Source organism: Palaemon carinicauda, chromosome 35 (assembly GCF_036898095.1).
Source record: "Palaemon carinicauda isolate YSFRI2023 chromosome 35, ASM3689809v2, whole genome shotgun sequence".
NCBI lineage: Eukaryota > Metazoa > Arthropoda > Malacostraca > Decapoda > Palaemonidae > Palaemon > Palaemon carinicauda.
In genome coordinates this window covers 15,153,304-15,180,202 of record NC_090759.1, presented here as the reverse complement: position 1 = coordinate 15,180,202, position 26,899 = coordinate 15,153,304, and the positions used below count along the sequence as shown (strand labels likewise).

The 26,899-nt window shown below is 38.9% G+C and overlaps 1 protein-coding gene across 3 annotated transcripts in view; it reads right to left on the bottom strand.

The window, feature by feature from the left end:
* Positions 1–26,899, bottom strand: part of IFT54 (intraflagellar transport 54) — a 334,194-nt gene that overhangs the window by 91,423 nt on the left and 215,872 nt on the right. For 2 of the 3 annotated variants that reach the window (XM_068358769.1, XM_068358771.1), the window contains one exon: positions 17,502–17,660. The exons of the other annotated variant lie outside the window; for it this stretch is intronic. In XM_068358769.1, coding sequence (XP_068214870.1) covers positions 17,502–17,660 — 159 coding nt within the window. The remainder of the gene's footprint in view (positions 1–17,501; positions 17,661–26,899) is intronic. 3 annotated transcript variants of the gene reach the window in all.

Sequence of the window (26,899 nt, the reverse complement as noted above, 5' to 3'; positions counted from 1 at the left end):
TAGTTTCGGCGATTTAGGTAACCGATCCTTGCTTGCACTAGGCTTCCTAGCCTATGCGTTTTAGTTTACTTTCATGCATGATATAATAGACATTCCTAGTGTAATAACAATTAAATGAAGCTATTTAGGCAATTTATACGTGTAAGATACATTGACTGCATATATATATTCCTCTTCTGAGATTGTATACGAGAGAGTTTCGGCGATTACGGTAGTCGATTCTCACCCGCCACTAGGCTACTAGTCTAGTGGCTTTAGTATACTTTCATACATGTTACCCGGTTACCCTCGTGTATCGTTTTATCATTCAGGCGGAGATAGATACAGTATCTCCTAGAATTATTACATAAACCGATACTCGTCTCCAGTGGAGATTTAAGGGTACTGTAATCCCTCCTTCCCTCTGATCATAGCCTTAGGCTACAACCCTATTTGGTCTTGCCTTGAGTAGATACTCAGGCATGACTAGGCTAGTGTTTTCTGTCTCTTCCCCTGGCCGGCAGATGGCAGGCTTTGGGTTTCAGTCAGAACTTCAGAGTATATGGTCTTGTGCAGGCAGCTGGCCGGCAGGGTGAATAGTCACTCCCCTGCCAGACTAGGCTGCTGGCAAAGGAGGCTAGACCTCCCTAGGCCGCACTTGAAGTGGTTGTATGATGCCGCCACCTTCTCCCTGCAGTCTAGTAAACTAGTCCTGTGCTCACAGACCCTAGGCTGAAGAATAGACATACTTCTGCCGCCTAGGATGGCGCTGGCACTGGAACTCTGTTTCTCCCTTGTTGAGAGGAGGCGGCAAGTTTGCCGTCTCCCCCTTAACTGTATTGGTAGACCCTAAGCTGGAGTATAGATATTCTCCTGCCGCCTAGGATGGCGCCGATACTGAAACAGAGTTTCTTAGGGGTGTGGTAGGACCAGCAACCCTGGTGGCTCCTTCCACACCTCATACAGGACCCTTTTCCCTCCCCCCTCTGTCCTTTAGGCCTAGCCATCGCAACCCTTTGGCCATCGTCCTACAATCTCACCGCTTGCTGGCAGGTTGTGGGGCCAGCCAGGGCTCCTACATGCACCGGCTTAGTCGCTCAGCCTTCCCTTATGGACGTAAGGCTCCAGGAAAAACTGTGCCTGCGGGAGACCCCTATACTGTAATGTTCTTCAGTCCTCTCTTGGACTGCCATCCACATACCAGTGGCCGGCAGAGACCGGCAATGGTTTGTGTTTGGGTGGAAGCCTGAATGATACCTTCTCCCCTTCTATTTGAACCCTCATTCTGGAGGAAGGCAGTAAGACTGAGTACTTACACCTTTATTTACTGTTAATATACATTTAATAAGGTACCCTTCACTCATTGCTTTCTCTCTCTCTATCGGCTAGTGCCGCCGGGTACTAACCTAGCCGGCAGGTGCCGGCCACTACCCCACTAGCCCGGCTGGAATAACCTAGCCAGCAGATGCCGGCCAGGTTGATGCTGCCAGCCACTACCCCAGCCGGCAAGACGCCGGCTGGACTGGTGCGCCGACACTACCCCAGCTGGCAAGGCGCCGGCTGGACAGTGCCTCCAGGTGCTAGCCTAGCCGGCAACATGCCGACTAAAACTACAATATAGGATTATATAGTAGCCAGTATATTTGCAGTATAGATCATACCGCAGACAGAAAACTATAGTATATATTATACAGTAGTTATTTTTCCCACATACCCTGTGTATCCATGCAGTCTATTGTTGAGACCTATTATATATGGAAAGAAAAGATTTCTTTCCACATACTGATAGATGATCAGTTACAATTTACCCTCATTATTAAAACCTTTGGAAAGTCAGTGTTAAGTTACACTTATCTATCCTTACAGGTTAGAATTCTTCCATTGGGTTTCCTGAATAGGAAAACTCTAGGTTTTAATTTTTGGGAGGTCGCAGCCATTGGTTGGACGGGAAACACAAGTATGTGTCTTTCCCAATTCTTTTCTAGCTTATCTATCCTAAGCTATATGCAATAAATATGCGAAAATATTAATAATAATATTTATATAGTTTATCAGGAGAGATGAACTACCGCATACTCATTTAGTTTTCCTCTCTTTACAGGAGGACCATCCCAAGTGCCAGAGAGTCTTTTGCAACGTGAGGAGCAGGGACTTCTATGGCCATGTAGAGTGCAGGGCTCACTCTCTCTGCTCCATCTTCAAGGGACCTCTAAAGTACTGGGACCTCCAGGAATGCAATGTGTGTAAGGCCTTAGTTACTGAGGCTTTTGATGACCCCAAGACAGCGGAGTCAAGGGATGCAGCACGGAGTAAGCTGCGCAGATGGGTTCGTGGCTTTCAGAAGAATGCCACGGGGCCTTACCTTCCGAATGAACGGATGTGTGCCTGTCTGTTCCCTAGGGCGAATGCGGATGCCGTTATACCCCAGCATCAACCTGAGATCCCTTGCGTCCAGATTTCCGTAGATACGGACGTCTCTGACGCGATAAAGGTCATCCACCTAGATGAGAGGATGTCCCGTGGGTCTCAGAGGAGACTCAACGTGAAAGATCTTCCTCCTTGCTCTGACGTGAACCCTTGGAAACATGCGGAATACATGCCTATCTCCAATGGGAAGATTTTCATTTCAGAGAAGCTGGGGGCTGTCCTCATAGAGGATGTTGACTTTTGGCCCAGCTTTAAGTCTTACCCAGACTGCTTCGTCCGCTTGAAGGCGGAACCTGTGTCCAAGGAGGAGACAACCAAAAGAGGTCATAGTGCTTGACCATGAAAAAGCTCAGGCTCCGTTGGCAAGTAGCCTGAAAGAAAAGGGCTTCACTAAATCGAAAGTGCCAGCCCTTAGCAAGACACACCCTTCTTTTCTTGCTCCAGCTAAACTAGCCTTTCCCTTTACGGCAAAAGGGTTTAAGGCAGTCATGAAGGCAGTGGATGCAGGCAAGCCTTGCCCTACACTCGAGAAGTGTAGACCCTTGTCCCTAGCCCTGCCTACGGATGGGAACGAGTGGAAGGAAATCCACCTTACCTTCTCATTTGGGAAGTTGGACGCCAATTCAGTGAAAACCTCCCTAAGCTGTCTGATTTTCTCTTGCGAAGGGAGAAAGAGACAAAGGAGAGACTTGCCGCATCCCTGTCCCTCCAGATTACCTTGGAGGCAATGCCAAGCGAGTCAAGGACCTATATGGCTTTGTTAAGGCCAGACGGGCATGTAGGGAGTTCGTGTTTGCTTCGGCTGCAGTGAAACACGAACCCAGGAAGCTGATAGCCTCCAATATCTGGGGAAAAGACCTCTTCCCGAGTGAAGTAGTCAAAGAGGTAGTGGACAAGGCCACCAGGGGGAATAGGAATCTTCTCCAGAAGTGGGGCATGTCGGCGAAGAGGAAGTCTTCCTCGGATGAGGGTCCCCAACCAAAGAGGAAGACTTAGAGACCCAGGTTGCCCTGTCGTCCTGTCAGACAACAGCAGCAGCAACAACTTCCCGCAGTTCCCATGACCGCGGTGCCCCAGATGGTGGCACAACCCCAGCCAACTTACCAGATGGTGCCTCAACAGCTGGTTGCCCAGTCACCAGTATTTAATACTGCGTATGAGAGGCAGACCACTACCTTTCATCCGAAAGGTAGAGGGTTAAAAAAGGGCTCCTCTAGATAACCCCCATGCGGAACAGGGGCTAAGGGAGGACGCGGTCAAGGAGGCAAGTCCTCCGGACAGTCGAAGCAATGAGATGCTTCCAGTAGGAGGAAGACTCCAAAGATTTCAGGATCGCTGGACCTTCGATCCTTGGGCCCACAGCCTAATCAAGAACGGACTAGGTTTTGTGTTCCCAAGAAGGACTCAGACAAACTCAGAGTCATTCTGGGTTTGTCGCCACTCAACAAGTTCATAGAAAACAACAAGTTCAGGATGTTAACCCTTCAATACATAAGGACCCTGCTGCCAAAAAGGGCGTACACAGTCTCGATAGACATGGCAGATGCATATTGGCATATTCCAATCAATCGCCCCCTCTCCTCCTACCTAGGATTCAGGCTACAGAAGAAGAAATACGTCTTCAGAGCCATGCCCTTCGGACTAAACATAGCCCCAAGGATTTTTACAAAGCTTGCAGATGCAGTCGTTCAACAACTATGCCTAGAAGGTGTCCAGGTAGTAGCCTACCTGGACGACTGGCTGGTGTGGGCAGCATCCGAGACGGAGTGCATGCAAGCATCCATGAAAGTGATCCAATTCCTGGAACATCTGGGATTCAAGATCAACGTCACGCTCGATTATCTCCAGCTCAAGAGTTTCAATGGCTAGGAATTCATTAGAACTTGAAGTCACACCGTCTCTCCATTCCCCCGGGGAAGAGGAGAGAGATAGCGGGATCTGTCAAGAGACTACTGAAATCCGACAGGATATCAAGACGCCAACAGGAGAGAGTACTGGGTTCTCTTCAGTTTGCATCAGTGACAGACCCGGTGCTAAGAGCACAACTAAAAGATGCATCAGGAGTCTGGAGAAAATAGGCATCAAACGTTCGAAGAGATCTAAGAGGACCGATACTGACTCGACTACGATCACTTCTCAAGCCATGGTCGAAGGCCAAGAACCTGAAGAGGTCTGTGCCATTGCAACCAAATCTACCTTCAGTCATCATCCATATGGATGCATCAAAAGAAGGTTGGGGAGGTCACTCTCACCAATGGAAAGTCCAAGGGACTTGGTCTTCCCTATTCAAGATCTTCCACATCAACGTTTTGGAAGCCATGGTAGTCTTTCTCACGCTGAAGAAACTGTCCCCTCAACATTCAATCCACATAAAAATGATCTTAGACAGCGAGGTGATAGTGAGATGTTTGAATCGTCAAGGTTCAAGATCACCCCAAACCAACCAAGTGATGTTGGCCATATTCCACCTAGCGTAGAAGAAGAGATGGCATTTATCAGCAGTTCACCTTCAAGGATTCCGCAATGTGACAGCGGACGCTCTATCCAGGCTCACGCCGATAGAGTTAGAATGGTCCCTAGACGCAGGATCATTTTCCTTCATCTTACGTCAAGTCCCAGAACTGCAGATCGACCACTTCGTGACGAGCGACAACAAGAAACTACCTCGTTACGTGGCCCCATACGAGGACCCTCTAGCGGAAACGGTGGACCCCATGTCCCTCGACTATAACAAATGGAACTGGATTTACCTGTTCCCTCCAACCAACCTCTTAATGAAGGTCCTCAACAAGCTGAGATCCTTTCAGGGAATGGCAGCTCTAGTGGCTCCCATGTGGCCAAAGAACAACTGGTTCCCTCTAGTATTGGAACTGAAGCTGAGGCTGGTCCCTCTGCCGGACCCAGTACTGACTCAACAAGTACAGAAGTCGACTGTCTTCGCTTCATCACAGGAAACCCAAAACCTTCATTTCATGATTTTCTCTCCTTAGCAGTAAAGAAAAGGTTTGGGATCTCGAGAGACAGTATAGACTTCTTAGAAGAATATGTCTAAGTCTACTAGAGGACAATATGAGTCATCTTGGAAGAAGTGGGTTGCTTTCGTCAAGGCAAAAGGACTAAAAGAAATCTCAACAGACTCTGTTTATCCACCTTCATAAACAAGGTTTAGCAGCTAATACGATAACGTGTAAATCAGCCTTGACTAGATCTCTGCTACACTCCTTCCAAGTAGACTTGTCAAATGAAATCTTTAACAAGATCCCTAAGGCTTGTGCTAGGCTTAAGCCTGCAGCCCCTCTGAAGCCCATTTCATGGTCCCTGGATAAGGTCCTACACTTTGCTTCAACAGTGAACAATGAGGATTGCTCCCTGAAAGACTCAACTCGGAAAGTTATATTCTTGTTTGCTCTAGCCTTGGGGGGTCAGAGTTAGTGAAATAGTGGCCCTATCCAGAGATGAGGGCCATATTCAGTTCACAGAAGTGGGAGAACTGAATCTCTTTCCTGACCCAGCATTTCTCGCCAAGAACGAGCTACCTACCAAAAGGTGGGGTCCCTGGAGAATCTGCCCTCTGAAGGAAGATGTCTTGCTGTGTCCAGTAGAGTGTCTAAAGGTCTATCTTCGTAGAACTTCAGACTTCAGGGGAGGACAGCTCTTTAAGGGAAAAACATCGGGGTTAAATCTATCCCTAAGACAACTGGGAGCAAAGATCACCTATTTCGTTCGCAGAGCGGATCCTGACAGTGCACCCGCAGGTCATGATCCGAGAAATATTGCTTCGTCATTAAACTTCTTCCAATACATGGACTTTGAGCGGCTTTGCTCATACACTGGATGGAAGTCATCCAGAGTGTTCTTTAAACATTACGTGAAGCAAGTGCAAGAGTTGAAACGATTTGTCGTGACGGCAGGTAGTGTCCTAAAACCTGTTGTCTAGTGCTGCGAGGAACAGTGAATTGATTGGGACTGTCAAAGTATGGGTGAAGGTGTTGACACTTCACAGTGCAATACTTTAAGATAAGTGTCACCAAGGTGGCACTATGGACTGTTCTAGTTTTCAAAAGGTGAAGAAACATAGAGACAACACTTGTGCCGTGTGTTCTTACACAGTGCGAAGAGACAATCAAAATCACAGAAATGCATATTAGAAAATTTAATAAATTTTCAGTTTTTGTGGCCAAGGAATAATCGTCCTGAGGCTAAGTCACATTTGGAAAATCCACAGATACAGATCAGGACGACATGGCCTACGCCCAAAAAAGGGATTTTGAGCGAAGCGAAAAATCTATTTTTGGGTGAGATAGCCATGTCGTCCTGATGGACCCGCCCTCCTTTTTCATAGAAAAGGCCTTTGGCAGGATCCCTCCCGAAACTACTATACCTTTAGCACCTTGCTCAACGCTACAAGGAATAAACATGGCGGCGACGTACAGCACCATCTGGATATTCAAAGTAGTAACGGAGGAAGGGTAACCTTGATATCGGCTCCCCTTCAAAATTTCCCACTTTACCCCCTCGAAGCGAAAACGCTATTCGAGGTAAAGACTGCTATGTGTCGTATCAAGATATACGTCCTCTGATTTATGCGATATCCTTAGGAGAAATTTTAAGGATATTCGCACCAGGAGTTAGAATTCTGGAGACCGAAAGGTAAATTCTCTGGGAATATCACTGTAGTTAAACATACCCTAGGAAGCTACTTATAGGAACCTTCCATCAGGACGACATGGCTATCTCACCCAAAAATAGATTTTTCGCTTCGCTCAAAATCAGTTATGTAAAAAAACAATGCCAAATCCTAAATGTTATTTATAATTCTGTATAACTTTCTATTTAATATTCAACTGTTTTATTTTGAAATTTACACAAGTGAGTGATGTGTATTTCAATAATTTCCAGTTAGGACAATGCAAAATGTGTTTAACAACATCGAGAAAAAAAAATATGCATGCACACATCTATAGACATTTTCAATAATTATGAAAATATTATTAAACAATTATAGTTAAACTTACACAAAAATTATTAATAAAACCAAACAGAATCATTCAAATATAATGTGACAATCATTGCAATAAAGAAGAAAATGTTTCCATATAATACGGAACCATCGGAAGTTTGATACAAAATCCCGCTCTTTTTATTTGTTTGTCATAAATAAGTTACTTAAATGGATGTAAGCTAAAGAATAACTATGCTGGCCTATGACTTTGCTCTTTAAAAAGGAATAAAACTGTTGTAATTATATCTAAAATTACATACAGTTCCAGTAATTGGAAAGACTGAAAATGTTGAGAACTCTGTCAAAATTATTTTCATTCACTGTTCATTGACTGTTTATAAATTATTATGGAATGTAGCCTTCATTAAAAACAATATTTTAACTTCCCCAAACTCAATAGTCTGTTCTCCGACAGACAATTATACTGCATGGTCGTCTAACAACACATGCACTGCCTTGATCCTAATGCACCAATTTATCACCTTTCTCCCTTTTTGTGTTGTACTATGCTGTAGTTTGAAAATGAGATGGAAAAGATAGATGGGATTGTATGAAATAACTAATTTTGTGCTGCAAAATCTAACTTTCCTTTGTTCCCTACTCATCGTCAATGGCATTTATCATGTAAGTAGTTGCTAATGGCAATCTACAAATATGCTTCTGGGTTGATGCTTTCAAACATATTCATCATACAGTGTGTTTAAATTATAATTTAGGTGGGAGGTTGAGTTCCTTAATACCCCTGTGGGGGTTTGTCAGCAGAATCCAGGAGACCACTTACGACAAAGGGAGGAATGTTATGAGTAATAGACTTGGCATGGTAACTCCAAGGGTTGCTGTTAATAGAGAATACCCATAAATTGTAAAGCAAAGTGTTTTAATATGGCAAGTATCTTGAAAGTTTAGCACAGAAAAACACTGTACCATGCAAATCTATGTCATTAACTTTTAATATGAATGGGTGAATAGAGTTGGAGTAATAAAGAAGTGAAAGGTGAAGAATCCCTAACATCTTCCCACAAAGGCTATCCTTTGGCTGCTACAACTACCAGTTGCAACACATAAAAATCCAATCATTTCAGAGTGACATCTCTTAGATGGATACTACCAATGTGGAAAGTTGTTTTAAAGCAACAAAAGTAGAGACTGTTAATATTTCCTGGACTTGTACTCTTTACCCATTCTGTTTGACCATCTGGCACATCAATATAGGCTTTTTCCATAGTCGGTATGAAAATGAATTCCTAGCCTGTTACTGCCTTCATTGCCCTGAAGGGATCAACAGCTTGGGGTTGTTACCCTACACTAAAATAACATACGTGTTACCTATAATAATAGTAAGGGATCACGTAAGATGCTGTGGTAATCCGGACTGCTCATTGTTATTTGTGTCTTCACCAAAAATTCAGGGGCAAACAACAGTCCCAATAATGTTTAACCTCTAGTACACATGGCTTTCAGGCAATGAACCTTCTTGATTCACATCGTAGGCCGCTCTTTTCTCAAATGCTGGATGAGCTTCTTCAAATACATTCAAGAATCCATAAATAGTCCTGGAAGCTTAAATACTTTACATAAGGCAGATGTATAACAATTCATGGTGGAAATAGACAATTTCCTATATCATCAAAGGAAAAGACTCTACTGAATTACCTCCACTTGGTCTGATAAAGGTTATAGGTTAATTCTTACAGAATCCTAAAATGCTTGCCGGAGAATTCTCTGTATATATACTCTACCTTTCAAACCTTGCTGGATAAATTTTAAGAGTGAAGGTGAAGCCTCTCAAGGATGTTAAATCTGAAAATGTAGCTACTTGAGGATGAGAAGACTTGGAATTTTTTTTGGTACCTGTACAGCAACGTTCAAATTCCAGTTTCCCAGTGGTCTGGTAGGTATGGTCATCAATCCATGACTCCATGATCCCTTGAACACCAATATCCCAGGAGAAAGAGGGACAACTGAAACTCCTACCAAATGGTGACAGAATTTGTCACCTTTGAAGATCCCTGAACTACATTTGAGGCTCCAGCTGGGTTTCCATTCAGTAGAGATATAGTCAATCACGCTGTGGCAGGTTGTAAAGAGGACTGAAATCTGAGGTGACGTAGAAGACCTTATTTCCAGTGACACAAATGCTCATTTAATGGATTTTACGACTCGGACGGAGAATCTGGTTGGCACTGAAACTCCTACATCAAAAAGGCAATCTCCTAATCCTGTCCTCTGTGATGCAAAGAATAGTTTTTTCATTGACAAAGTCCATATCCAGGTGTGTAGCTCTCAGTGAAGGCACAAACTTTTTCCAATTGATATGCAATCCCAAGCACTAATAAACTTGAGAATTACAAGGACACATGTAATTCCACTGCAATTGCCAGAGACTTATTGGTCAAATACTGTATAAGAATTGACAAATAACAGTAAAGTCGTGTAGGTTTTTGCATTTCATGAAAGAATGTAAAGCAATGAATTATTTTCCAAGCATTGTTAAACACAGGTTAGGGTTATTGTAAAAATATATATATTGAACTTTAATGAACACCTGTGATATTTTCTTTTTCCCTTTATAATCATATGCATTGGCATTTGAAAATTGCAAAGTTGTTACATATTCTGAGATCCTAAAAAAGTACAAAATCAACATACCAACTTTATCCAGAAACATTTAAAGAATGACAGAAGTGCAATGAATATCATTATTAACTCACAAATGTTATTATCATATGATTTTGAATCTAATAAGAGAATTCCCCCTACAAAGGAAAACTAACCTTAAAGAAATATACTCAGTCACCCTAAACAGTATACTCACCAAAGGATTCTTGCCAAAAATTAAGCTTCAAGACTTCTTTAACCTACAAATTACTCAATTCATGGTTAATACTGAACTACATCAGGAGTAAAATAAAAGTTTGTTTTTGTATACGCACATGGCTGTAAATTGTGTAAAATTGTGTAAAAATCTAAATTCAAATCACACAGATAACAAGTCAGGCAAACATGGATACAGAATGAAAAAAACCCACTCCAGTGTCACAGAGAGATGGTTTAAGCATCTTGAAGGCATCCATGAAGAAATAAAATCATCATTAGACAAGTGTTAAGAGTGCAGTATCATGGTAATGTCCTGTTTCAAGAGGTTTATTTGCTTACACCACAAACACCAAACCTTTTGTCAGGGCTACAAAAAGCCTCATCCTGGACATTAGTGGCAAAAAACCCAAGCTTTGAAAGCATATCTATGCCACTTGTATCTTGAATAATACACTTGGTATCAAAGTAAATGGCTAGTAATATTCTTGCAATAATTTCAAAGCTTGATAAAATACACATTCGATACGCTCAATGATACACCAGATAGGCTTTCTGCTTAGTGTTTGTAATATCAGTACAGTACCCTGATTTGTGTACAACACAAATAACTGTGCTCACCAACCACACGTGCTGCACCATAAAAAAAAGCTCTGTTGACAGCAACATAATAGACAGATTTTATGTTAGTTTTTAAATCTTGCCAAAATCTCCACACTGACAAAGAATAACCATGCATAAACGTATCCTAAGTTTTTGTAATCTTTACGAACACAACACTATTCGAGTACAAAAATACAGCTATTACAAAGGAAAACATTAATAGAAAATTACTTAAAAATGGCCTGTCATCTATAAAAATATTAGATGTTATTTTTGTATAAAACAGTAAATAAAACTTTCTTGGTGACGAAGATACTTTTCTTTATATTATTTATGCTATTTTTGTATAAAAAAGTAATAAAACTTTCTAGGCAATGAAGATAATTTTCTTTATATCAATCATAAACCTATTTAAGTATAATTCATCTTACAATTTAAAGCAACCTGCATGATGAAGAAAGTCATAATAATTACCACAAATCCTGCCATCCATGGTTATAAGAAAATAGTTTTATAGAAGAAAAACTTTCTTCCACCTAACATTACAAAATACAGTAGTATAAACAGTGCATACTATGATCACACTAAACAAACAAGGGTTAAAATATAATTTTTTCCTTATTTTTCTGGCTAACAGAGCATTATTTTTCTAATGAAAATTTAGATATTACTAATTTATCAATGAAAAATTATTGATACAAACAGCTCATTAACTCTTGAATTGTTTTAAATATTTTCTGATACCACTCCATTCCACCCAAGAAAAGTTCTCCCAAGAGTGGTAATCAATCAAACAGCTAGACACAGTTTGTACACTTTAAAACCTAAAAAATAAAATATGAGTATAGTATTGCATTACAGTATTACAAAAATAAAAAAATTATATAGATTGTAATTCATTATAAAATTCTATTGGCAAAACTAATGGTGTTGTTTTGTTGGTTTTAAAAATCATGCAGTACAGTATAGGCATATACCACTGCAATTCATAATTTCTTTTTACCATAAAGCCATTAATTATTTATGGGTTGTCTTTGTGGCTTTAAAATACCCAAGATGTTGCAAAATTCAGTCTAGCTGACAGAAGAGTGAAAATACAATAGTTAAGTGCCTGTCCTTCCTTGACTCACAGGTCTCCAACCATTAACTGGCTTACTTTTGATACAGGTTGACAGAATTCCACAGATCTAGGCTGTACTGTACAGCAAAAAAGGAATCCATAATAGCATTTAAAACATTTAATGCAGCCCTTTTCTCCTAATTCACTGATTTCATTTGGCTCACTTTCCTTTTAACAAAGGTCACAGGTAAATTAAAATAAACTTTCTCTTAAGATTTATTATTTGCCAGCTCCTATAAATACTAATTTTTGCTTTTTCTTTTTCCGACAATGAACTTTCCTTTCCTTCAGCTAATAATGGTGTATGTGTGTGGTTTTTTTTAATTGAAGTATATTTTGGAGTTTTGGGGATTCTTGAAGGTGGCAAATGGAGTGTGGACTAGCAGTTAGGTAGTTAACTCATTTTCTGAAGTTTTTTTGTTTGGGTTTGATTAACTACTGGGTTTTTTATTTGTATACTTTACTGCATATATCTAAAATTAGTTTCCGGGTTATAATTTGTAAAGTCTAGTTTAACTTTTCTTTTGTCTTGTATATTTTCTGTATTTTATACCATTTGTGTGTTATTACTGCTTGCCTTTTGAGATCATAACAGATAATTTTGAGACTGCTTCCTTGGTGTATTTTTGCATTTTTCAATATACATTTCCAGTTCTGGTGTAATTGATTTACCCCTTTCATTTGTTTTAGTATTATCTACTACCAGAGCTTTAACTGATTTGCATTTCTTTAAGTTTACACACTGTTTCTATTTGAGTTGTTTTATCTTTAAAGCCTAGAAGTTAGAACAATCTGAAGATCAAGTGTCAACCATACCACATTCAAACTTCTTGAATGTGTAGCATTTGTTGGGGGCAGGATTATGCACATGAACTCACTAGTTCTACCATCCATAATGGGTAGCGGCAGGTAGTACAGTCAGCCCTCTTTTATCGCGGGTTCTTTCTTTGCAGTTTCGTTTTTTCACTGCTGAGAACAATGCAATACCTATTAAATAAAAATTCACATAAAAATCGCAATGAAATTCAACCCGGGCATGATTTCAAATAGCCCGCCCTCCTTTACACTGGGAGCGGAGCACTGCGCGCCACTACCTACCTAGTCTACACCAAGCTGGTCAGTGGTCTTAGCTCTCTCTGTACAGTGTGCATCCATTTACTGTGGTAAAAAATTACAGCTATATTTGAAATAAACCAGATTTTGATTAAACTGGTATTCCACATAACTGTTAAAGATAATGCGTGTAATATTCACATTTTAGTATCATATTTCTAATAAAAAAAAAAAACAGCAAATTATAATCTCATGCATTATTTACATTCAAATCAGCTGATCAACCCTGCATAGTCGGTTGTCAACCTCAATTTTCGGATCAAATAACTCCCTTATTATTATGGCATGTTACTGAGGGATATTTCATATTTACTAAAATAAACAATTATTACTTGATCTATCATTTTCCGATTAGCATACTAATTCCAATAGTTTCATTTGAAATGCTTCTCTCATATTCTATTTACTTGTACTGTGAGTTGAATTGTATAACGTTAACTGGAGTTTCATTCATATTGCCGATGCACGATATTTTATAGTTTTTAGCTCTGTGGTGCTTGATTATAAAGCTTAGGAAATTATTTATTACAGCTGTCAGTGAATATTTTTAGAAACTTTGCAAAGAAACAAAGATTTCATTTATTAGAGAGAGAGAGAGAGAGAGAGAGAGAGAGAGAGAGAGAGAGAGAGAGAGAGAGAGAGAGAGAGAGAGAGAGAGAGAGAGAGGCCGTATGTAGATGTACAGCTACGCAAAAATTTATCATGATAATCGTCTTTTCGTATGTATAGTAAAGTAAAGCATCCATATTCTAAATAAAATTTATTTACCTGTTATACAGTACTGTATACTTTACTCAGCAGTACATTACGGTACTAATTTACAAACAAATATTTCAGTAGTGTACACTATGATAACGGAAATGGATCACTTCAATTACGATGCAATCCATTTCTGATGTCATTGTGTACAACATAATTTACAACAGACAATTTTATTGCCTGCTTTACCTAGTATTTACAGTAAAATGGAATGCATTTAACTACACTAAGTGTGTTTTGTGTAATGTAGATGTACAGTACAGGTATGAGAGAGAGAGAGAGAGAGAGAGAGAGAGAGAGAGAGAGAATATGAATGATTTGAAGTTTTCTGGCATCTTGGCATCGAATAAGAGAGAGAACTAATACTGTAATGAGTTATAAATGTATATGAAAATTATGATAGCTTACAACACATCAGTGCTTATGTAATACTATATTAACTACATATAGATGTTTTGAATAAGTTAAGAAATAGAGCATAAAAAATACTCTTTTATTGATTCGTATATGCATCAGGTGATCTGATCACGGCACCCAAAATACTTAGATTGATCAAATACACCCGAAATTTAAAACAAAAGTACATAAATGTTTTATTAAAGCACAGTTAACTATTTGAATAATTGTAATTTTCTAGACTGCAATAATGCTTCCGAAATGAAATAGAATATTTTAAACTTTTATGAGAGAGAGAGAGAGAGAGAGAGAGAGAGAGAGAGAGAGAGAGAGAGAGAGAGAGAGAGAGATCTGCGGTTGAAAAGTAATCAAACGCACTGTTTTTGTTGTTTATCTATAAAAGAAACCATTATCATCGAGATATTTAAGTTTTTAGTTTTTAAAATAAGCTGTATTTCTTTAAGAAAGTATAGATATAACACTACGAAAGAGGCAACACATAAGAAGTTGTGTCATGTTACAAGGAAACGCTTAGGCTACGAGTCGTTTGAACGAAAATATCGAACACTTACAGTAAATACAGTTAAGCTGTGCTGTAGTAAAATTACTGTACATATATCACAGTAATATACACTACAGTATCAGTGAGCATTAGGTTACAGTACAGTATTACTAGATAGGAAAAACTTTTGTTATAAAGAACAGTAAAGGGATGATGACGACTTGGTAAACTTTACCTTAGCACAATACTGTACTGTAACCTTACTGTGTCCATTACATGTGTGCAAATATACTGTACATATGATTAAAAACTTTTGTAGAAACCAAAATTAAACAGTATTAGGTAGTATTTACTGTGTTAATCATCAGCTCAGGCACCCGCTCGTGGCATGGGGGCAGTGACTTTTTAGGTTAGGAGTTAGGCCTCCCTAGTGCAGCATTTATTCGCGAAAATCCCCTTTTCGCGGCTGTGTCTGTAACCTAACTACTGCGAAGGAGGGCTGACTGTACTACTAAAGACATGAGCATGTCCTTACTATCAATGGTAAGGGTCCTTGGCTTCTATCTCTTGAACCACACTCAATTTGTTCCCACCAGTTTCACTCAATGAACTTGTTTCATCTGTAGGAACTTTGGAAAAAAGTTAAGTGTCTTCATTGGCATAGTGGGATAGGACCTCCTAATTCTAGTGCATGAAGTCTGCCTTTGTCTCCCTGGGTATGGCAACTCGGCTGGCCTCTGGTAGTCTCTCATATTTCTACTACCTGGTATATGGTACTAGGACCTTTCATCAACATATGAGAGTTTCAAACCATATAAAACAAACGATATTATGTCTAAAGAGGTAACCTATGAAAAAAAAAAAAATCATGAAAATGTAGGTAATATGTAATAAAAAAGTGTAGTTGATAAGTAAGAAAAGATAGCTTAAAAGTATGAATGTGCAGCTTATCAGTAAAGATGAGTACCTAATAAGTAAACGCTTTCAAGTTAAATGATGCTGATTACTAAAGATTTTTATCTGATATGTAATGAAGTGTAGCTGGTAAGTAAAGAACTCTTCCAAGTAGGTAAAGAAGTGTAATTGATAAGTGTAATAAAGAAATTTAACTGTTATATAAAGAAGTATAGCTGACAGGTAATGAGGTGTGGCTGATATGTAATGATTTGCAGCTGTTAAGTAAACAATTATGTAAATAAGTTTAGGTAATAAATGAAGAAATCTAGCTGATAAGTAAAGGAGCATTGCTGATATACTATACATAAAGAAATATATTTGATAAGCAAAGAAGCTAGCTGATTACATTTCTTTTATAATTTTCCATGCAGTAATTAAAATTGGCTATTATGATCCATGGCAGCAGGATTTGAGTTAATTAAAACAGTTTTACTACATAAAAATTGTTTTTCCTACAAAATAATAGCTATTTACATATTCAGATTCATAGACTCACAAAGACAACTTGCACTACTATGACAGTAGTATCACCTGAACCAAAAGATATGCATCCACTATCCAACTTACATTTTGTTTAGATTTAGCATGCAAAAAAAAGCAGGATTGGGAGGAAGCATTAGATTATAAAATCTTTAAAACAAAACACCATCAATCATATAAATGTTGCTGAATGTCCAAGATTGTTTGGGAAGGTCTGATGGAGCCAGTTGAGCTCTTAGACACTACAAGATATCTAAACTAAGGGTCTTAGGAACTCAAGGAAATTCATTACAATACTTAATCAATGCAAGAAAGTAGAACATGGCATATGTACAGTACCAGATTTAGTTTCTTTAGTATTATTAGGTAAACAAACCAATATTAATAAAAGATGTAGGAACAAGAAATTCTAGAAAACTAAATACTGAAAGGCAATGAAATAGGGAATGGAGTAAGAGAATATGAAAAAGGGAAGTTTAAAATCTTCTTGAGTGAGAGGATATGAAAAAAGGAACTTTAAAATCTTCTAAAGTTAACATTTAGTGCACTGCAAGTATTTTACTGTCCTGATAAATCAAGCATTTATGAGTTAGAATGGTGCCCTTTTGAGCTACTGTAGGCTTCTAATGATAATTGTAAGTTACATAATGGATGCATATTGTAAATTACAGAAAGATGACAAATGATTAATACAAGTAGTCACTGGAAAACCTAATAAGATGTTAATTATTAAAAATTAGACACTTTCTTAGATAGAGAAAATGGCTAGAATAGGTTTATAATTAGTACTAAAGTAAATAACAATGAGAGGTAATATATCTTGAAGAAAACAATCTCACAAAATATTTGGTGTTTCAAAGTGGCACTAATGTCATGAGTCTTCTTTATTGAATAAAAAGTTACTAGTAAGGAGTTCACTACAGATTAAAATTTAAGCATTTATATTATAAATCGAGTTTTGAACAACCTGCAGTAGCACAATATATAAAAAATTTGCATGGTTACAACTTCCATTATTGTCATGTAGGAGATTGTGGCACCATTCAGCAATATGCTTTTACAGAGCAATACAGATAAATTAACCTTATCAACTGTGATTTCCCCAACAGATACTACCAATCAAATGGGCAGCACATATCTCTCAAATAAGAATTTAAAATAATGTTTGTAATCTTTTATGAAATGTCCCTTTCAGGCTTTTTTTTTCATCCTCAAACTATATTGATATTTATCTACTGTATTTATTAATTTCAGAACTTTGGTAGAATCTAGTAAGAATTCACAGTACAGTAAAGCCCGAATTCCTTTAATGAGCTAAAACGAAAGGATCGATCACAACGCAAGAATACCTTCGTCATTGTTGACATCAGTGGTCACTAAGGAATCTAGAGGAACCTGTGGTTCTTCTAATGGAGTTTCCTGAGTGTCGGCTATTCCTTCATCTATAGGGTTATCTATAGGATCCTCTATAGGAACAGCTAAGTCATCTGGTTGATCTTCACTTTCAACTATTCCCCATCACCAATAGTAATAAAACACTGTATTCATTGAAGAATAACTCTTTGCCAAGGTATTTTCATGAGCAATTTCATAACAATGAGAAAATATTTTACTATCATGAAAAAAAAAAAATAGAATTCTAATAATAAAATTTATTATTTCTATACTCAGCTGAGGCTCGTATGGCTTTATCCTCTAAAGCTTCATTTGCATCAGCATCTATCCTAAAATATCCCTTGCCATGTTGGAAACAAAAGATTCAACACAAAATTAAAGGTACCTTAATTGATACCAATTACGGCACCCAAAATACACATCTCAAATACTAAAATATATACATCACCTACTGCTACCATAGGACCTAGCATCCAGCGATCTTTATAAGAAAGCCAGACTTCCTTTAAATATTGCTTGGCAAAATCAAATTTGATACACCACTCTGCTGCTGTCACAAACCTTTCCAAATTCTTTCACCTGTCTGGCATCCAGTTCAAAGTGAGTTTCCGTCACTAAAGCCTTAATAAGCATTCTTGGAGAGAGGGTGCCCCAACACACCTAGCCCTCAAAACAAATTTAGAACCTTATCCTAATACTATCCACCTTGTCTGAATAAAACTTTACAGCTTTATCAGGACAAAGGAACCTATTCTTTGAAGCACTGCTCACCTTCCTCTCTGAAGAGGGAATGAGGAAAATTCAAAAAGACACTTAACTTTGAAATAATTCTTGGCCTTAAAGGATGCCAAGTGGGGCAAAATAATTTTATCCACAGCAAAGTCCATCAACTTGGAGAGAGCCTGCAATCCACTAATACAGTCATCCCTCAACCTTCTCGGTTAAGTGACAGAGACCATCTCAAAGATAAAAAAATACAGTAATATTGGTGCCCTACGGTCAGTGAACTCATAGCCCCTTAACCAACTGCCCAAAGCCTACATGCAGTCGACTAACAGCCTTAATAACGCGCTACAGTACATCATTTTCTTGCAGTCCAATAACTTTACTGTTAGTTTTATTACAGTAAAAGTACGGTACAGACCTGTATAAATTCCTAGTTTTATGTACTTTCCTTAATAAATATCTAAGTCATCTATAACAATAAATAAACCATAATACAACTGTACTGTACTTCTAAATTTAATTTTATTCTCCTCACAATCCCAAATCCTTAAAATTTGACCATTCAATTCTATTAATAAGTTTGATGATATAGTGGCAAGCTTTCTCTCTATTGGAATAACCTGGCAGAAACAGTCTCCGAGAATAATGAGGAGTCATGCTGGAACTCCTACTTGGCTTTTTCAATATCCTGAACATTCTCTCCCTCAATCTGGAATGAGCTCAATGAAGATACTGCATAATGGACCTTGCTTCTTGCCAGACAAAGACATGTATACCGCAACAGTATACAGTGGAACCTCTACATACGATCTTAATTCGTTCCAGAAACTGCTTCGTATGTTAAAACAATCGTATGTTGGAGCAAATATTCCCATAAGAATACACTGTAATTTGTATAATTCGTTCCACAGTCCAAAACCTATAATAACTCCTTAATAGATTACTACATATAATTACACATAACAATAACATAATTGCATAATATGAAAGAATGATGTAAAAAAGATAATTATAAAGAAATAATAAATAAAAAATGTGTTTTTATTGTCACTTTACCTTAGAGACAGGCCAACGCAGGTGTAGGAATTGCTACGCAGGAGGAGACGGACTATCGGCGAGAAGGTAGACATGGTGTTAACATATTCTTTAAATAAATACTCTCTCTCTCTCTCTCTCTTTCTCTTTCTTTCTCTCTCTCTCTCTCTCTCTCTCTCTCTCTCTCTCTCTCTCTCTCTCTCTCTCTCTTGTTCTTCTTCACTGTTAGTGTTAGAGACGTCTATTAATTTTTTCTGAGAGAGAGAGAGAGAGAGAGAGAGAGAGAGAGAGAGAGAGAGAGAGAGAGAGAGAGAGAGATTAAACAAAAATGTGTTGTGTACATAAGATTTTTAACAGCGTCAACGAGTTGAAAGACAATTAAATGTAACTAAAAAAGCAAAATCAGCGAATCTGAATTCCTTTCTTAACTAAAACAAATATTGATACAAACACACTCGTGCGCATATGCACAAACACACACACACAGGTGTAGGAATTCCTATGCAGGAGGAGACACGATCGGCGAGGAGGTAGAGATGGTGACTGCGATAACGTACCGTAACTTACACTATGGAAACTTTAATCTAACTTAGCTTATTTACTTTTTTTTATATTTCATATTTTTTACATTTTTTTTCTTTTGATTTTCAATTTTCATCACTTTCAGTGACGAGTTACGGTATGTTATCGCAGTCACCATGTCTACCTCCACCCCGACCGTCTGTCTCTAACTGCGTAGCAATTCCTACACCTGTGTGTGTGTTTGTGCATACGCACACAAGTGTGTTTGTATCAATATTTGTTTTAGTTAATAAAGGAATTCAGATTTGCCGTTATTACTTTCTTAGTTACATTTAACTGTCTTTCAACTCGTTGACGCTGTTAAAAATCATATGTACTCTAAACACATTTTTGTTTAATCTCTCTCTCTCTCGGAAAAAAAATAATAGACGTCTCTAACACTATAACAGCGAAGAAGAACAGAGAGAGAGAGAGAGAGAGAGAGAGAGAGAGAGAGAGAGAGAGAGAGAGAGAGAGAGAGAGATAGAGAGATTTTATTTAAAGAACATGTTAATGCTATGTTTAGAGAGAAACAGAAAAAGAGGGAGGACTTTTTTAAAAGGGCTTATTAATGCTATCTTAGTTTTCTTTGCTTCACTTTTTTCTTTCTTTCTGTTCATCACGCTGGCCCTTCTCACAAATGAACATTGCCAACAATCTCTTTGTCCTTTATCCCTATCATTGCCAACAATCTCTTTGTCCTTTATCCCTATCAACAAAAGGCGTTCTACCTCTTCCAGGGTATTGCTACGATGTTTTGTAATAATGGTGATCCCCTTAGATGGTTTGACTGCTTTAATGGCTGCCTTCTGCTTGATGATCGTCGAGATCATAGGCCTATTCCGGCCATATTGTTTAGCCATATCACTCACATGCACACTGCTCTCATGTTTTTCTATAATTTCTTATTTCAATTCTAATGAAAGAATTGCCTTCTTCCTTTTCGCACCACTACCTGTACTGAAACTTGCTTCTTAGGCACCATGATTATAGGTAAAATCAAAATAGGAAATGTGAGAAAAGGAAGAAAATAAGCACTGTTAATAACAGACCAAACAGAGGACAACCACACGATACACACAAGAACAGAGAACAGAGCACTCGACGCTCAATGGCGTCCCTCTTATGTGCTGCCATCTACCGGCGTAAACAAGATCTACATCGGATGTTGGAGCATTACTTCGGGTGTCGAGACAAAAATTTGATAGAATTTTACTTCGGATGTTGGAACAATTGTATGTAAAGACAATTGTATGTAGAGGTTCCACTGTACTCGAAGTAGCAATTGGGACTGACCGACTGATTTGAAGTTTTCTGGCATCCTGACATCCAAGGACATTGACGATGAGTGGCAATTGGGAGCGATGGAGAATAGGAAAATCTTAAATGATACAAGTAAACGCAAGTGAAGTTTTCAAAGATAAACCCATATGAATCTCGGGTGAATTTCATAGAAATAAAATATCATTTATGTATAATATACCCAAATATAAATGAATTTTTTTTAACAATTAGAAAAAATCCCAACAACCGTTCAGCAAAGGTACGGACTACAAAATTCATCTCAAATGATGGCAATGTAATAAATGGAGCATGATTTGAGTGCAGTTTATTGATATGACAAATTTACAGGGACTATACTTCTGGCAAAGTTGAAAGACTAGCCATAAGCCTTTTAGCAAGGTGTAACTAACCTCTGTTGTCTCGTCACTTTTTATTACTGGCAGGACTTATTGAGGAACAGGTGATGGCATGCCAATTTGTATAAGTAGCTCTAGGTTTGTATAATTAGGAAAAATACAAATTACTTCTAAATTTGTCATTCATTCTGCAACTAAATACAAAACCTTTCACTATTTATAGGGATGGCTCACCCATTAGGAGGGTGGAAGTAAGAACCAACTGGCTGGTATTTGACCAGGGGGTTTTCCCATACATGCTCCACGTGCAACAAGGAGACACCCCGACACCTCGCTAAATTTCGTGCCATGCACTGCTCACGGCCCGAGCAAACTGTGTGATTGTGTGATACTAGCAATCCAAACAGTATGATATTCTTTTGTGCTCAGAAATTCCGGTTTCTAATATGAGGCACTCATCTGAGCTCCTTATAACTGGTTTTAAGAAGCCAATAATGTTGAAATGTGATACCATCCCTAGGGCCAGGGGAATGGCTGTGTATATTAGGACTGAGAACCCTGCTTCTCATAAGTCCTGCTATCAATGTGGATGTCATGAGATTCAGGTAATAAAAGTTTGTGGCAAGCATAACAACTTTTATTTGTGTTTGATCTACCGGAATCCAGACATGGATGATTCTATCTTTGATTGTCTTCTTACCATTATGGCTAAGATACAAAAAGATGATAGAAAGGCTTCTTTTGTCTTTGTTGGTGATTTTAATGCTCACCATAGGGAGTGGTTAAGTTCTATTTCTCCTACCGACCGCCATGGCTTAAGAGCTTTAGACTTTGCCTCTGAATCGGGCTGTGAGCAAATCATAAATGAAGCTACACACAGGTCTGGTAATTGCTTGGATCTCGTATACACTGACTCCCCTGGCGTTATAACTAGTAAGGTTGGTTCTCCAGTCGGGACATCTGATCATGCCTTGATTTCATTAGTAGTGAAGACTGAGTAGCCTGTCCCTGATATATTATACTCTTGTAAAATTTATATAAAATCCCAAGCAGACTGGAATGGGATTTTTCATGATCTTTCATGCTTGAATTGGTCACAATTATATAGTAGTGTAGATCCTGTTGTCCCTTTGAATGAGAATATAGTCAACATAATTGATAGGCGTATCCCTTCTCGTGTGCTAAGGTACCGAATGAAGGACAAACCATGGTTCAATGATGATTGTAGACATGCTTATTTGGAGGAGCAGGAGGCCTATCATCTTTGGAAGGGTAACAGATCAGATTTGACCTGGAATGACTATATTCAGCTTCGAGCTTTTGCTTAGAGAGTTTATGCCTCAACTGAAAAGGAGTACAAATTAACCATAAAAGAAACCCTTTCTGGTATAATTCAGGAACATAAATGGTGGTCTACCCTTACATCTGCACTTTTTGGTGTAGATGCAACAGTTCCTCCTTTACTTAAACCAGATGGCTCAGTCACTCACTGTCCAAAGGAAAAGGCAACCCTTTTGGCTGATGTTTTTGACAGTAAACAGAGTAATGAAAAACTTGAACTTCCTCATTCATGTTTTCCTGAGGTTAAACTAACTAGTTTAGCTTTTCGATCTCGTGAAACTAAAGCTCTGTTGATGGACCTTGATGCTTATGGAGGTGTAGACCAAAATGGTATTTTTCATTGGTTTTTCATAAAGACAGCAGATTTCTTAGCTCCAAAGTTATCTGTTACTTTGCGCAAGTTAGCAAGGAGAGGAGCTTTTAGCACTTGTTGGAGGATTGGTAATGTTACTCCTCTATGTAAATGTGTTTGCGGTAGCTCAAGTCCCACTGATTACCGCCCAATTTCCATAACTCTCATATTATCTAAAGTTTTTGAGCGTCTTCTGGCAAAACGTCTTAATAGGTTTGCTGAAGATAATCATCTATTCCCTAGTTTGCAATTTGGTTTTTGTAAAGGCCTTGGAGCATGTGATGCCCTTCTTACAATCTCCAATGCTGTACAGAAATCCCTTGGTTGTGGTCAGGAAGTTTGTATGATTGACCTTGATTTTAGTGCTGCCTTTGACCGTGTTAATCAAGAGGCCCTTATTTTCAAACTCAAAACAGTTGGGAGTGGGTAGGTCGTTTCTTAGCATTATTATTGATTTTTTAAGTAATAGATCTCAAAGAGTTGTTGTTGATGGACACCATAGTGAGTATAGGAATGTGATATCCGGTGTTCCACAGGGTAGTGTTCTCGGCCCATTACTTTTCATACTACAGTATATACAAATGACATGTGGATTGGCCTAGAAAACAATCTTGTTGCATATGCAGATGATGCTACTCTCTTTGCATCAATTCCATCCCCTGAATGTAGATCTGGGGTTGGTGAATCCCTTAATAGAGATTTAGATAAAATTCGTGCATGGTGCAAATCATGGGGTATGAAGTTGAATCCTAATAAAACTCAAATTACAATTGTAAGTAGGTCAAGGACAGTGGCTCCTCAACATCCGGACCTCAGTATTGATAATGTTTCTTTAAATTTGTATGACTCTTTTAAAATTTTAGGAGAGATTCTCGACAGCAAATTTACTTTTGAGAAACACATTAAGTCTGTGTCTTCTTCAATAGCACAAAAAATTGGCTTACTGAGAAAGTCTTTTAAGATTTTCAGTGATCAATCTATTCTGAAGAAGTGTTTTAATTCTTTCATTCTACCTTGTTTTGAGTATTGTTCTCCTGTCTGGTGTTCAGCCACTGATTCTCATCTTAATTTGTTGGACAGAAACTTACAGTCTATTAAATTTCTTATTCCTGATCTAGATATTAATCTTTGGCACCGTCGTTCAATTAGTTCATTATGCATGTTGCATAAGATTTTTCATAACTCTGACCATCCTTTACATTCAGATCTCCCTGGACAATTCTATCCTGTTCGTAATACTAGGCAGGCAGTTAATTCTAATAGCCAGGCCTTCTCCATCATGAGGCTCAATACTACACAGTATTCTAGAAGTTTTATGCTAGCTGTTACCAAGTTGTGGAATGATCTTCCAAATCGGGTAGTTGAATCAGTAGAACTTCAAAAGTTCAAAGTTGGAGCAAATATTTTTATGTTGACCAGGCTGACATGAGTCTTTTTATAGTTTATATATGACATATCTGTTTTTGACATTGTTAATAGTTTATATAGGACATATCTGCTTTGAGGTTGTTACTTTTTAGAATGATTTATTGTTAACTTGTTCTCATCATTTATTTATTTCCTTATTTCCTTTCCTCACTGGGCTATTTTTCCCTATTGAAGCCCTTGGGCTTATAGCATCTTGCTTTTCCAACTAGGGTTGTAGCTTTGCTAGTAATAATAATAATAATAATAATAATAATAATAATAATAATAATAATAATAATAATAATAGTAATAATAATAATAATGTGACTAGTCTATGTAAGAATTCTCAGAACGTAGGAGTCTTTTGAATCAACCATAGACGTTACCCAATCCCACTTCGCCCAGGGGGTATGGGGATGTGACAAGTTTATATCTCTATACCAGGCTACACAGGGGAAATAGTTTTAACTGCAGACTGTGGAGGCCAGCTTTGCAGAGTACTGTAGGCCCCTACAGACCCAGTTATTTTTTATCATTCTTCCCAGACTTAACCATGGTTAAACTCTGCCCTCCACCATCTGCTACTTGTCCATCAAGGAGCCTGAGGTGTATAAAGCATTTATTGGGTAGCCACTACAGCGCCTACGGAGAACATCTCCATGTTCCTATGGGTCACATCTTGCAGGAAGTAAGCGGTGAAGGTCGTTTGATACTTCGACATGCCCGCTTGCAAGGTTGAGTTACAGAGTAGTTCTTCTTAAATGCTAAGGACATACTCCTGCCTAACGTTATGAGCTCTAGATCTCCTCTATTGAGGAGAAGGATCAGGACTAAAGGCTCGGTTTATGACCTTGCGAATCCACGCTAAGAACGTATTCTTGGTGATCTTTCTCTTGACCTTCCCTGAGCTGATGAAGTGTGCTGACACTCGGGGGTGAGCTCCTGTAGTTCTCTTGAGGTAGCATTTCAAGTTCCTCCCTGGCATAGTAGCTGTTGATCTGGATCATTGGTTATACTACGAAGGAATCTCAATCCGAAGGTATCAAATCTGGGATCCGAGCTGCTGGGAACAAAGTCTAGTACAGTCAAACCTCTAGCTACAAAAGAATCGGCTTACGAAATTTCCACTTTACGAAAGGAGATGTGAAGAATTTTACGACTCAGATCACAAAAAATGTTCTGGACAGGTAAAGGAGGTACGGAGCGGGAGCCCGACCGTATCCGAGACGGATCTTAAAATTCACACGCCGCCAGCCTGTAAACTCACTACTATCCTCCTGCGTTCCCATTTGTTATTTCCCTACACGGATGCTAGTTACCACCGTGAGATCCTGCTCTCCTATTGGTCGGCATGTACTGTACTGTATCCCATCGTGCATCTAAGCATTCGCGTTCCTATGTCTTTTCGTTCCGGCAGCGGTATCGTACGCATTGACTTAGTGTTTGTGATTTAGCTTTCGTAACAATTTTACTGTACGTACTGTTATCGTGTGTGATACTTACGATACATCATTAGCCATAGGTCCCAAGAAAGTTGCTGATGTCAAGGGATAGAAGAGGATGATGCTTTCCATGGAGATGAAGATGGAAATAATCTAGAAATACAAGGCCAGCATGAGGTTAAGTGTGCTCACAAAGGAATATGGCCGAAATCCATCTATGATAGGAACGATCATGAAGCAGAAGGAAGCCATCAAAGCAGTAACACCTAAGGGCGTGACTGTTTTCTCCAGCAATAGGAGCCACCTCCACGATGAGATGGAGAGACTGCTGCTTGTCTGAATAAAGGACAAAGAAATGGCTGGAGACACTATCACCGAAGCGATAATCTGCCAGAAAGCCAGCGCCATTTTCGGTGATTTCGTGCATGCTCAGGCCAGAGCTGACGCAGGAGAAGGGACATCGAAGCAGGAACCCCCAGAGTTCAAGGCTTCTCGTGGGTGGTTTGAAAAATTTAAGAGACGCTCAGGCATTCATTCGGTGGCGCGTCATGGGGAGGCTGCAAGCTCGGACATGAAACCGAGCGAAGCCTTTGTTAAGACATTTGACGAGTTGACTGTCCGGGAAGGCTACAGTCCCCAGCAAGTCTTCCATTGCAACGAGACTTGGCTTTTCTGGAAAAAAAATGCCTCGTCAAACGTACATCATGGCAGAAGAAAAGAGGTTACCTGAGCATAAGCCTATGAAGGACAGGCTTACCCTTGCATTCTGTGCAAATGCCAGTGGGGATTGCAAGGTGAAACCCCTGCTGGTGTATCACTCCGATACTCCTCAAGCCTTTAAGACCCAC